We start from the raw sequence: 13,785 nt of genomic DNA on the forward strand, positions 1-13,785 counted from the left end.
ATAGAAATATTTTTGTAAAACTAGGTGGTAAATAATACAAATAGTTTATATATCTAAATATTTATATAAATAGCTATTATATAGAAATATTTTTGTAAAACTGGGTGGTAAATAATACAAATAGTTTATATATCTAAATATTTATATAAATAGCTATTATATAGAAATATTTTTGTAAAACTGGGTGGTAAATAATAGAAACATTTTATATATCTAAATATTTTATATAAATAGCTATTATATACGTAAATATATAAATATATAAATATTTTTGTAAAACTGGGTGGTAAATAATACAAATAGTTTATATATCTAAATATTTATATAAATAGCTATTATATAGAAATATTTTTGTAAAACTGGGTGGTAAATAATAGAAACATTTTATATATCTCAATATTTTATATAAATAGCTATTATATAGAAATATATAAATATTTTCGTAAAACTGGGTGGTAAATAATAGAAACATTTTATATATCTCAATATTTTATATATCTCAATATTTTATATAAATAGCTATTATATACATAAATATATAAATATATAAATATTTTTGTAAAACTGGGTGGTAAATAATACAAATAGTTTATATATATAAGTATTTAATATAAATACCTATTGCATATAAATATATAAATATTTTTATATTAAAAAAAAAGAAAAAAACAGAGAGGAGAGGGAAGAAAAAAAAAAATAAGGAAAAGGAGGAAGGAATACTTGAGTGAGTGGAGCCTTTCCCTGGCCCATTCCCTGCTCCAGGCAGGGAATGTTTCCCCTTCCCTGGGCTCTCCTGGTTGCATCAGCAGCTGGGGAAGCATCTGGGGAAGGGATGAGCCACGTCACTGGCAGGACTCAGCATGTCCTGCTCTGACCTCTTGGCCTCCACCACCCCTGGGAGCTGCTGATCCAGAGGGAGCTGCTGATCCAGAGGGAGCTGCTGATCCAGGGGCTCGTGGCCCTTTAAAGCTCCGGGCATTTTTTTCTTTTTTCCAAGCAATTGAATCCCGAAGAAGGGAGGATTCCTCAGTCCTGATGTAACCCCGAGCCAGAACCACGTGGGTTTGTGCATATTTGACAACTCAGGGCTGCTGGATTGGGGTTGATCCCTTTTTCAGGAGCTCTTTGCTCGTGGCCACGGCGGATATTTTCCAGCCAGGCTTCGCTCTGGGCTCGGGGCCCTGCAGGGCTGCTCCGTGCCCTCGCTTTTAGGGCTCCACGTGTGAAATCCATTCCACCCCCGTGACTCATCTGCTGTCCCAAGTCCTGCCTCAGCTGGAGGAGGAACCAGAGAAATGCTGCTGTCAGCACAGTGGAATCCCAGATTCCACACGGGCTCCCTGAAAACCCCAAAGTTTTCCCTTACAGGCTCCCGGTTTCCTGCTTTTCCCTAAATGATTCTATCATTAAGATGGCCCTAAGAAAGCTGAGTTTGTTTTTACAGTAGCTGGGATTAAATTAAGGTCCCTGTGCTGCTGAAACCAGCACTGGGATGGACAAGTGCTTAAGTGATAAAGGAGATTTGTTAAGTGGCTACTTATAAAATAAACTAAAGTTGGGTTTGGGTTTTTTTAATGAGAAGGAGCATCCTCTTAACAGGATGGAGGCTGGATTTGCACAGGGTGGAGAGGTTTGTTTCATAAAATCCCAGAATGGTTTTGGGTTGGAAAGGACCATAAGGGTCACCCAGTGCCACCCCCTGCCATGGGCAGGGACACCTTCCACTAGCCCAGGTTGTTCCAACCTGTCCTTGGACACTTCCAGGGATGGGATATCCTCTGGGAAACCCATTCCAGGGCCTCACCACCCTTCCTTCCCAATATCCAGCTAGTTTGAACCCATTCCCCTTTGTCCTGTCCCTCCTCTTTGCCTCCCCGTTGTTCCTCCCTGCACATCCCGTCCTTCCAGCCCTCACAGCTGGGGTTTTATCCCACCCTGCAGCTCCACCACCGCTTTCCTCCCGGCCCAGTGTGACTCCTGTGTGCTCTGTGCCTGCAGAACATGAACATCCAGGTGGAGGACATCAGGATCAGGGCCATCCTGGCCACCTACCGCAAACGGGTCCCCGTCACCGAGGGCTACGTGGAGGTGAAGGACGAGGGCACCTGGAAGCAGATCTGTGACAAACACTGGACCATGAAGAACTCCCGGGTCGTCTGCGGCATGTTCGGGTTCCCCAGCGAGAGGAAATACAACACCAACGTGTACAAGTAAGGGCAGAGCTCTGGGTGAGCCACAAACACCCTCCCGGGAACGCTCAGGGCCTTGGGCACGGGGGCAAAGTGTCCAGTGACACCCGGGGGCTTGAGGGGGAATGAGGGAATCACAGAATCAGCTGGGTTGGAAGGGACCTCCGAGATCATCCAGTCCAACCCTTGATCCAACCCCGCCGTGGTTCCCAGCCCATGGCACTGATGCCACATCCAGTCTCAGCTTAAAAACCTCCAGGGATGGAGAATCCACCCCTTCCCTGGGCAGCCCATTCCAATGGCTGAGCACCCTCTCTGCAAAGAAATTCTTCCCAATCTCCAACCTAACCCTCCCCTGGCACAGCTGAAGACCCAGCCCTCTTGTCTTGCTGATGGTTGCCTGGGAAAAGAGACCAACCCCCCCTGGCTCCCCCCTCCTGTCAGGGAGTTGCAGAGAGTGAGGAGGTCTCCCCTGAGCCTCCTCTTCTCCAGGCTGAACACCCCCAGCTCCCTCAGCCTCTCCTCATAGGGAGAAACCTCCGACTGCTTCATTCCTTCCCATCTTCATTCCTTCCCATCGGGTTTTCCTGCCCTGTAAATGTCTGAAATGTCCAGAATTTCCTCGGTGCAGGCAGGGAGGGGGCCTTTGATCCTCAGCCTTTGGCTGGAGACCTTGTGCAGGATGAGCTGCAGGGTTTGATATCGGGCCTGGAATGGGAGATGGGCACAGTTGGCCCAAGGGGTCTTTCTGGTTTATAATTCCAGCCCCAGGACAGGCATTTCCTCCCCCAGTGATGGTTTGGGTTGGAGGGAATGTTAAACAGCATCTTGTTCCACCCCCTGCCATGCACAGGGACACCTTCCACTAGCCCAGGTTGCTCCAACCTGGCCTTGGACACTTCCAGGGATGGGGCAGCCACAGCTTCTCTGGACAACCTGTGCCAGGGCCTCCCCACCCTCCCAGGGAAGAATTCCTTCCCAATATCCCACCTAAACTGCTCTCTGTCAGTTTGAAGTTTTCCCCCTCGTCCTGTCCCTCCAGGCTCTTGTAAATGGTCTCTCTCCAGCTGTTCATCCCACCCTGCTGCAGAAAGTCAGCTTTGGGATCAGTTCTGGCTGTGCTGGAAGCTCCAGTCAAGTCATGTTGGTCTTTCTTGTCGTTGTTTCACCTTGGATTTTGTCACCAGACGTGCTTCTTCCCACTCTTGTTCCCTAGAAGAAAAAAAAACAAAACCACCCTAAAGCAGATGCAAAACAGTTCAAATGAAATTCTGTCTCCTCTCTTTCCTACCCTGTGACCTGTGGGGTGGGAAAGCATCGGGTGGGTGAGGGGGAGAGCAGGATTCTCCAGGCAGGAGCTGTGGTTTTCCTGCCTTTTTTAGGCTCCTTTTGGCCTCTGGAATTGCTATTTCTGGAAGCTCCCCCCTGGACCTGCCTGGCCACGTTTCAGTTCTCTCATTAGCAAAATCCCGATCCACCAGCGAGGTCCTTGGGCTGGAATAGTGTAGAGACACACCAGGAATCTGAAATAAGGACTCCAAGTGGAATTTTGTTCGCAGGATTCCCGGGGAGATGAGCAGTGAATTAATAATTGCTACCAGGCCAGGCTCAGACACCAGTTTGGGGAGTGTTTGCTTCCATCACTCCCTCAAACTCATCCCTGAGATTCCCATCCCCTGCAGCGGAGCAGGAACGAGGGATAAATCACCCCTAAGAAGGACAAAGGAGGTTTTTCCTGCTTCCAGTTGTGGTGCTTCCAAGAAAAGCATTAAGTTGAGCAGCTGGAGCCATCTGCCTTAAAAAAAAAAGGGTGCTTGGTGCTTGTCCTGTCCCTTGCACACACACACACAGATGGAAAATCTGAGGCAGGGCTGTCCAGCACCAACCCAGCAGTGCTGGAAATGCCACTGCTTGGAGCTGGGAATGTGCTGTGCTTCCAAATGCCAGGCTTGGAGATCTCTGCTGCTCAGCCAGGTTGCTGGAGACCCCCCAGTTCCCCCGAGCCCTCTTTGCTGGTTTTCAGCCCTGCTGGGCTCCTGCACCCCCAGATGTTTTGGGAAGCACGTTGGGTGTTATCCCAGGGTGGAAGGAGGATGGGAGGGCATTTTATTGGGCTTGTAAAACGTTGGCAGCTGGACAGTTTTGTTTGTTAGCAGAGTGTAAAAGCTGGATTCTTCCTTGGGGTTTGTGTTCCTGGCAGACCCGCTGGGTACAACCAGTGTCACTGGTCGCCTTAGAGGGGAGGGAAACCTCCCAGTTCTGGGCTGGGAATGTCCCAGGTGACCTTTCCTTCATGCTCAAGGTGCTGGAATGATGAGCCTGGGCCAGGAGAGCTCTGCTCTCTGCTTGCCCCTGTTGTTTTGGAGAGAGAAAGGCTCATCCTGGCTGGTCCCTGGAGCTGAACCCCCTCTCCATGAGCCTGTGACCCCTCAGAGACGTTCTCCTCGTTCCTCAGGCTTTGCCCTCTCTGATCTGTGAATCCCCTGCTCCCCAGGAGTGGATCCTTCCCACAGAGATGGGCTGGGATCAGGTTTCTGCTGGGCAAGGCTCGGAGTGCCCCTTCCCACATCCCCCCAAAGTCCAGCCCTGCCTGCTGAGCTTGCAGATCCCCTGCTCCTGCACAATGGTGGGAGGTGAAATGATTTGCAGATGGATCTTGCTTGAAAGAAAACAACTTAGTTCATCGTTGTCCCAGTGCCAGGGTTTTATTCCCGAATGCAACTCGGCCTCTGGAGCTGACAGGACGATTTATGGGAGGAAATGAAACCCAGCTCAGTGTTGTTTCCCTGTTCTTGTTCATTCTTCAAAGTGGTTTTATATATAAGGGCTGCTGTTCACTCCTCCTCCCAGTTCCTGCTCTGGCTGGGAAAGCAGAGCAGAATTTAATGGATTTTGCTGATGGAGAGAGGAGAAATTTGGGATCGGGGATGCCTGAGGCAGAAAGATGGACCTGATGCCTTTTTAAGCTTTAAAGCTTTGTGATTTGTCAAAGAAACGGCTGGAAATGCTGAGCAGCTCCAGGATCCTCTGTCCAGTGTCAGCCCAAACAGCACCTCCCAGTTCAACCAGTCTGCTCCTCCCATTACAAACCTGCTCAGGTGTGTAGGGCCGGTCATCACTTCAGTTCTGGCAGTAAAAACCCTCGTGCTTTGTCTTCTCCCAGGATCTGAAGGGCTTTGGCAGGTGTGGCTTCCCTTCTGCCCTCCCAGAGGCTGAAGGCAGAGGCTCCTTCCCTTCCATAAACCCTTCCATAAAGGGTTTCTAAGGGGGGACAAACTTTGTGCTCCCAGCCCAGGAGGAGTTCCCAGCCCCTGCTCTGTGGGGTCTGGGTGACTTTTCCTGCCCTCTGGGTGTGTGTGAGGACTTGTTTTCTGCTCCCCAAGTCGTACAATCATGGAAGGGACCCCCAAGGATCATCCAGTCCAAGCCCTGGCCCTGCACAGACACCCCAAAATCCCACTCTGTCCCTCAGAGCGCTGTCCAAACACTCCTGGAGCTCTGGCAGCCTTGGAGCTGTGACCAGTTCCCTTGGGAACCTATTCCAGTGCCTGAACACCCTCTGGATAAAGGATCTTTCCCTAATATCCAACCTATCCTGCCCTCTCTTACCCAACAAGGCTTCTTTAACCACTTCCCACAGCCCTTGGGCTTCACCTGTGCTTTGCTTAAAGCTTTTTTAGGTGATGAAAGCCCATCTCTCCTCACCAGTAGGAATGGTTTGAACTCTGACTTGACCTGGAATTGGCTGAACTCTCCCAGCCAGACTCCCACTCCCACCTCTGACCTTGCTCTTGGCTCCCACCAAGGCCAGGGAGAGCTGTTTGCACCCTTCCTGTGTTAAAAACTAAAAGGCAGCCATGCCCTGAGTTTCTGCCTGTAAAGATCATCTGTATTCTGCTTTATATATATATATATATATATATATTTTCAGTCTGGGGAACTGAGGTGGGGTTTTATTTCTCCCCAGCCTACCAAGGGCTGTTAATACCAACCAGATGTTGATGCCTCATGGAATTTCCAGGATGAGGTCATTGTTTGCTATTCTAAGGCATCCCCATCGTTATTTCCCCAAGACAGGCTGTTTCTTGTCTGCTTTGGAGTTCATGGAGCAACCTGGGCCTGTCTGTGGAGGGTGAAAATACTCCCTCAGGTTCTCACTTCCAGCTGAGAAGTGGCTGGTGCTTCGTGCCTCCCTGGTTTCGTGGGTTTATTTTTTGGATTTTAATTCTCTCTTCCCATTTCCCACTCCTTTTGCCTCCGTTCAGGGTCCCTGACAGCTTCTGCTCTGTGTTGACAGCCAGTTTTGCCCCCGGGCCAGGCAGGATCTCAGCCCTGCTCCATCCCTCCCAGCCCCACATCATGTGTTGCCGTTGCATCTCTATCTCCAGCCTGGCTGGATCCATCCCCAACCTCAGCCCAGGGAAATTTGGCTCCAGAAGGGATTAGTCAGTGGCTGTGAGCCCAGAGAACTGCTGAGCTGGTCAGCAGAGCTCAGTGAGCAGGAGGGAGGAGAGGAGAGTCCCTCCAATCTCCGTGACCCTGCAGATCAGCCCCCGTGCTGGGGGAAAACCTTGTCCTGGCCACTTGAATTCCAAACCAACCCCTCAGAAAGGCTCTTTGGCCCTTCCCAGCTGCTCTCCAGGCTCCCAGTCCCACAGGGATCCGCTGCAGAATTGCCCAGAATTGGTGTTTTTCCTCCCAGAATTTCCACCCAGCTTTATTTCAGCCTCCTTTTCAGTCCCAGCTTTATTTCAGCCTCCAAACAATTCCTGTTCCATCCCCATTTTATTTCAGCCTCCAAACAATTCCTGTTCCATCCCCGCTTTATTTCAGCCTCCAAAAGATCCTATTCAGTCCCAGCTTTATTTCAGCCTCCAAACAATTCCTGCTCCATCCTCATGTGCCATTTGGATCCCACAGCCCATCCTTGGATCCCAGGGAGTCCTGGAACCCGGAGCAGCACAGGGATCACACAAAGCCACGTCAGGATCCCAGCAGGGCGTTGACTCCTCTGTGCCTGTGTTTTTAACTTCTCCCATCTCACTTTTGATGCTGATCTGACCCATATTTTGTGTTTGATCTGACCCATATTTTGTGTTTCCTCGACTCTCAGCTCCGGAGGTGGATTCCTTCCCTTCCAGAAGCTGGATTCCTTCCCTTCCCAGTTTATCCCACGTGCCCCCTTCCTCCTCAGGAGCACCTGGAGCAGCTCCAGGCAGCTTGGGAGTGAGGAGCAGGAGCTGCTGCCAAGCTCCTCTGCTGTGAACATGTCAGCAAGGGAACTGCTCCTGCTCTCGGAAATTGCTTCCAGGGCCGGGTTGTTCACACCGAGCTTTGAGAGGAGCTGCAGAGCTGGAGGGGTTTTTTTTTCCCCAGTCTGCCGCCTCCCAGCTGAAAGCAGCAAAGGGAGAGGATTTTTGGGGCTCTCCAGGCCAAACTCACACCCCAGTTTGTTCACTCAGTTTGAATGAGCTGAGCCCTGTGTGATGCTGGGATTTTCTGCTCCTTGGAGCTGCTGGAGCTGCACCTTTGATTCATATTCTGATTTTTAGCTTTTGCAGGTGACCTGTTTACCCCAGGTGGTTGGACTTGATGATCTGGGAGGTCTTTTCCAACCTTAATGATTCCATGATTCTAAGTGACACCTTAACAGAGTCCTGTGTGTTAATGGATCAGCCTCCAAACAGTCCTGTCCCATTCCAGCTTTATTTCAGCCTCCAAACAATTCCTGTTCAATCTCAGTTTTATTTCAGTCACCAAACAATCCTATTCCATCCCAGTTTTATTTCAGCCTCCAAGCAATCCTGTTCTATCCCAGCTTTATTTCAGCCTCCAAACAATCCTGTTTAACCCCAGTTTTATTTCAGCCTGCAAACAATTCCACTTCAGTCTCAGTTTTATTTTATTTCAGCCTCCAAACAATCCTGTTCTATCCCAGCTTTATTTCAGCCTCCAAATAATTCCTGTTCAATCTCAGTTTTATTTCAACCTCCAAACAATTCCTGTTCCACTCCAGTTTTATTTCAGTCTCCAAACAATCCTCTTCCACCCCAGTTTTATTTCAGCCTCCAAACAATCCTATTCAATCCCAATTTTATTTCAGCCTCCAAACAATTCCTGTTCAATCTCAGTTTTATTTCAGCCTCCAAACAATCATATTCAGTCCAAGCTTTCTTTCAGCCTCCAAAAAATCCTATTCAATCCCAATTTTATTTCAGCCTCCAAACAACCCTTTTCCACCCCAATTTTATTCCAAGGCATTCCCCCACCCCAACCCACCACCACACCCGTGCAGTTTTTTTCCGGATTCCCGACTTTCCCTCTTCTCCTCCTCTTTCATTCCTCTCAGGATGTTCGCCAGCAGAAGGAAGCAGCATTACTGGGCTTACTCCATGGACTGCAGCGGGAGCGAGGCCCACATCTCCAGCTGCAAACTGGGCAACCACCTGGCCGTGGGCGCGGGGAAGAACGCGACGTGTGAGAACGGGCTGCCCGCCGTCGTCAGCTGCGTCCCCGGCCGGGCCTTCGCCCCCAGCAGCCACAGCGGCTTCCGAAAAGCCTTCAGGCAGGAGGTGAGCAGGGAGAAAACCCCACCCGGCCCGGAACCCCAGCGTGGTTTGGGTTGGAAGGCGCCTCAAAGGTCGTCTGATCTCGCCCGGTTTGCTCCGAGCTTGGGCACTCCGAGAAACTGGAGCCCAAACCTCCGGCTCAGCAGGTCTGAGGGCTGAAATGATGGATAAAATCCAGCTTTTTGCTTAACTTTGGAGAGTCCCATCCCAGGTTGAATATCCCTGTGGTGAGACTCCAGGAAGCTGCTGCTGTTCCATCTCCTCACACAGCTACAGAAGCAAATTAAAAATTGCCTTTGGGGAGTTAAACACTGAATTGGACACACTGAATCTTCCCCCCGAATTTCTCAAAGCACGTGGGTACATTCTCCAGGCAATATGCATTTTAATTTCTATCCTGTATATCTTGTTTTCTCCCCTCGGCTGAATTTTCCAGTGTGTTGGTTTGGCTGGGACAGAGTTAATTTTGCTCACAGGGTTTTGAATCTGTGCTGTTAACACCGAGGGAAGTTTTTGGTGTTGCTGAGCAGGGCTGCACAACCTCGAGGCTTTGAAAGACTGGAAGGACACAAGAAGCTGGGAGGGGACAGAGCTGGGACAGCTGATCCCAACTAACCCAAGGGATATTCCAGACCCTGCTCAGGAATACAAAGCTGGGGAAGAGTCATGGAATCCTGGAGTGGTTTGGGTTGGAAAGGACCTTAAAGCTCATCCTGTCCCACCCCCTGCCATGGGCAGGGACACCTCCCACTGTTCCAGGTTGCTCCAAGCCCCGTCCAACCTGGCCTTGGACACTTCCAGGGATGGGGCAGCCACAGCTTCTCTGGGAAATCCATTCCAGGGCCTCCCCACCCTCCCAGGGAGGAATTTCTCCCTAAAATCCCATCTAACCCCCTATGAGTTTGAGCAGGAAAACCCTGGGGGTGTAACTCTCCACCATCAGCTCTCGGCTGCAGGACCCCAACACCTCGTGCCAACGTCCCCTCCAAGAATTCCCGTCTCCCTGCAAGCCCGGCCAACCCCTATCCCAAGAAATTCCTGCTTCCTTGCCTCCTGGAGGATGGGAGCTGGCAAAGCTGGGAGCAAGGAGTGGGAAAATCCCCGGGTCATGCTCCTGTTGGAGCTGCTCTGTCCGAGCCAGTTGAACTGGTGCCCGGTCGCTGCCGGGCTTTGCTGTTCCACAGCCACTGGAATCCTGCTGGATTGGTTTTCCCCGTGGAGGGACGAGGGAAATCAGTTGGCATTTCCTCTACCTCTGCATTCCTCGGCACGGAAATGCCCTGGGAGACTGGGAAAACACAGCCTGCAGGAAGGTTGGGGAGCTGTGTTTGTTTAGTCTAGCGAGGAGAGGGCTGTAAAAATCCTGGGATATGCAAAAAGCCCTGTAAAACAACCCTGGAGCTGGTTGTGCTCAGGGTCAGGGGGGTGACTGAATAGGAAAGAAGAGCTTAACGTGCAGCAAACATGGTTCAGTGGATGCCAAGGGAAATTTTCCAGCTGCAGCCTTAGGACACGGGGACGATTTTGGGATCTGGAGGCCCCAGATGCTGGGTTAGAGGGGTTTTTCCAGGGGTGCTCTGGGTGGGGTTGGAGCTGCATCGCCCAGCCCTGGATCTGTGTGGATTTAGGAGGACCTCTGGGCTCTTCTCAGGTGTCAACACCTCCCCAAAACTGCTGTGGTGGGAATAGTGCAATCCCTGCCTGGATCCCGGGCTCTTCCCTGCACGAGAGCTTGAGGGATTTAGGCCTGAAAGGTGAAAGGTCTTGTAAATCATGACTAATCTTCTGAGCCACACACGCTGCCAAGTAATTCCTTAAGCCTTTGTTTGGGCTTTGCATGTCCTTTGTGTGACCCCAGCCTGCTGCCAGTTGGAAAAGTTAAGGATTCTTTGGTGTTCCCAAAGCTTTGGCTCTGCTGCCACCAGCACGACCCACCTCTCAGGTGCAGCAGCAAGTGGCAGGTCTGTGCCTGGCACTGGGCAAAGCTGTGGGTGATTGATGGATAATAAGATAATAATAGAAAAGTGGAAAGAGATAATAACATAATCATAGAAAACCAGGAGTGAGCGAAACTGGAGCTGTGCATTTCTGCCTGGGATCTGCCAGATCACGGATTCCACTGCTCAGAACTCAGCAGACAGGTGGGTTTGAGGTGGCTTGAGCTCCACGTTGATCCTGGAGGTCTGAACAGCAAATAAACCCTTTTAGTGGCAGCCAGGGGATGAGAGTTGGGCACCAGCAGGCTTGGGGCCATTCTCCAAGGGACATGACTCCCAAGGAACAGGAGAATTGGGTATTTCCATGTCCAGCCTGTGTGCACCAGCAGAAAAATGCTCCTAAATCCAAGCACTAAACCTGCAGAGAACTAAAATATCTTTTTTTTTTTTTTAATTCCCTGCCCACCTGTAGGGATGTGAGAAATGTATCTGTGCATCCCATGAATGTTTGCAGGTAAAGATCTCCTTCCATCCAGAGCTTTTGGCCACTGGAATTGTGTAGGGGTGGGGGTTTAGTTCTGTGATTCTCCAACAGTTCTGGGGGCCCAGCTTTCCTGCAGACAGGAGCTGCAGAGGGCAGGATGTGCAATTAGGCAGTGGGAGTGGGAATTAACTCCTCTCCCGCCTCGTGTCTTGCAGCAACCACTGGTGAGGCTGAAAGGAGGAGCCAACACGGGCGAGGGACGAGTGGAAGTGCTGAAAAACGGGGAGTGGGGGACGGTTTGCGACGACAACTGGAACCTGGTGTCGGCCAGCGTGGTGTGCCGGGAGCTGGGCTTTGGCAGCGCCAAGGAGGCCATCACAGGAGCAAGGCTGGGCCAAGGTAAGACCCCCACGGGCTGCTGGGGCCCTGTCCAGCTCCAAGAGCCCTTGGGGATACAGGACAGAGTGTGTTTTCACTGGAATATTTGCCCCGTGGACCAGAAATGTCTCCTCTGACCTTAACGAGTCTCTTGAGTCCAGGAGGCCAGGCTGGAATATGTGACTTAAAAAAGATGTTCGAGATTCCTTGAAAGAAGTTTGGGGATGATGAGCTTAACCTTTTGCTCAGGCAGCTGTTCCAGTAATTAATTCTTCATTATCACATCTGTTGCTCTGAAGCTCCCTTTGAGTCCTCTAGAACCACATCATGGTGGAATGCATTACTAGAAGGTTCCTGGCAAAAAGGAGTCCTGGATCCAGACTTCAGATGCTCCAATTTAGACCAGAACAGTAATTTATAAAGTCATTTATAAGCCCATTATAAATAGAAGGGCATTTGAACAGCTCAGAGCCAGGTTTGGGTTTGGATTTCCTGTGTCTGGGAGCTGGTTTAAATCCCAAAATGTGGGAAATGGTAACTCAAAGGAGAACTTAAACCCTCTGAAGCCACCTGGGGATTCCCACACCTTGCTCCTGTGGTGAGAATGGGAAAGCAAATGACACCAAACCCTTCCTGTGAGAACAAAGGAAAGGGTGAATCTTCTTTGGAGACTTGGAGGAGGGGAGGGAAGGAAACAACACGTGGTGTCCTGAGTCTGGAAAGCTTTAAAACGTGACCCGTCCGCTGGATTTGCCAAAACCCTCTTGTGGTGGGGTGAAATCTGCTGGAGTGTTTAACTGCATGTAGGAAACAGCTTAATCATCGTTGTGGGGAGGGGAGGAGAGGCTGCCACGTGAGGGAGGAGAACATGGAACGCTCCGTTCCCTGCCGGCTCCCGCAGCCTGGAAACTCTCGGCGGCGGCCGATTCCCACAGGCTTCCCTTTCTTCTCCTGCTCAGCCCCGGCCATCCATCAGTGCTCCCTGTCAGAAGTGTCCTTTGGGATGGCTGAGCTCCCCCCAGCAGCGGGATCATCCCGTTGTGGGAGGAAAAGGAGCTCTGCTGGCCCAAACTCCCCTCCAGCTGCAGAGGGGAGACTCTCCCAGTTAACTCCATTACACTTTGGTTTGTTCCAGCTGCATCCCAGGGTGTTCTGAAGCTGGTTTGAAGGACCAGCCTCATCTTGGATGCCACTTGTCCTCCCAGATTATTCCCATTTGTCCCCCAGCACCTCTCTGCAGTATGGAATGCTTGTATTTCACTGCTGTGTTGGAGCCCACACCACCTGCCCCAGATTTATTTTACTGACTCCTCATCCCTCCCTCCCCGTGGTTTTCTGCTTTATTGTCCCAGCAAACGTGTCCATGTCCCAGTTAAATGTCAGGGCTTGACTGGGAGCAGATTCCAGCACACAGACCCAGCCAAAAGGTCATAATTTGTGAATTCCTGCAGCTGAAGTTTGTAAATTATGTAACAGTGGAAACTTGGCTGTTTCTGGGGTTCTTGCCTGCCGGAGCCCCGGAGAACACTGGCAAGAATTTAGCAGTGAAAATATTAATAAGGATATTGCAGCTTTTGGGTTTGTTTTCACACGAAACCAGTGGCTTTTTTTTCCAGGGTGTTTGGAACGCTGGAGGCCGGCGTGGTGTCTGCAGGGTGTTAATGTCTCCTCCCCACACAGCAGCACAGGCAGAAAGCAAAAACCTCTTTTTTTTCCCCTCCAAGGGATGGGCCCGATCCACCTGAACGAGATCGACTGCACAGGCTTTGAGAAGTCAGTCACGGACTGCAAGTTCAACACCGAGTCCCAGGGCTGCAACCACGAGGAAGATGCTGCTGTGAGGTGCAACGTCCCCGCCATGGGCTTCCAGAACCAGGTGAGGAGCCGGGTGATCCAGGTGCCAGGGAATGTTTGCCAGGTGTCTGCACGCTGGGGCCTCACCTGCCAGGGCACAGCACTGGGAAGGAATCATTTCACCCGAGCCACGAGGGTTTCGTTTGGGTTTTAGGAGGGAAAATGAGAGTGATGCTCCATTTTTAGGCTGAGCTTTGAGCTTCCTTTCTTATAAATGAAGAAAGAAATGATGGAAGGACAGGGGAGGTTTAGGCTGGATATTAGGAAGGAATTCTTTACAGAAAGGGTGATTGGGCATTGCAATGGGCTGCCCAGGGAAGTGGTGGATTCTCCATCCCTGGAGGTTTTTAAGCTGAGACTGGATGTGGCATCAG

At 50.6% G+C, this 13,785-nt stretch overlaps 1 protein-coding gene across 1 annotated transcript in view; it reads left to right on the top strand.

Annotated features, from left to right (window-relative positions):
- Positions 1-13,785, top strand: part of LOXL2 (lysyl oxidase like 2) — a 45,237-nt gene that overhangs the window by 20,906 nt on the left and 10,546 nt on the right. Inside the window, exons 4-7 of the mRNA XM_017827311.1 lie at positions 1,999-2,210; positions 8,539-8,761; positions 11,395-11,578; positions 13,282-13,538. Of these exons, the coding sequence (XP_017682800.1) occupies positions 1,999-2,210; positions 8,539-8,761; positions 11,395-11,578; positions 13,282-13,538 (876 nt within the window). The remainder of the gene's footprint in view (positions 1-1,998; positions 2,211-8,538; positions 8,762-11,394; positions 11,579-13,281; positions 13,539-13,785) is intronic.

Source organism: Lepidothrix coronata, unplaced genomic scaffold, assembly GCF_001604755.1.
Source record: "Lepidothrix coronata isolate B3197 unplaced genomic scaffold, Lepidothrix_coronata-1.0 Scaffold137, whole genome shotgun sequence".
Taxonomy (NCBI): domain Eukaryota; kingdom Metazoa; phylum Chordata; class Aves; order Passeriformes; family Pipridae; genus Lepidothrix; species Lepidothrix coronata.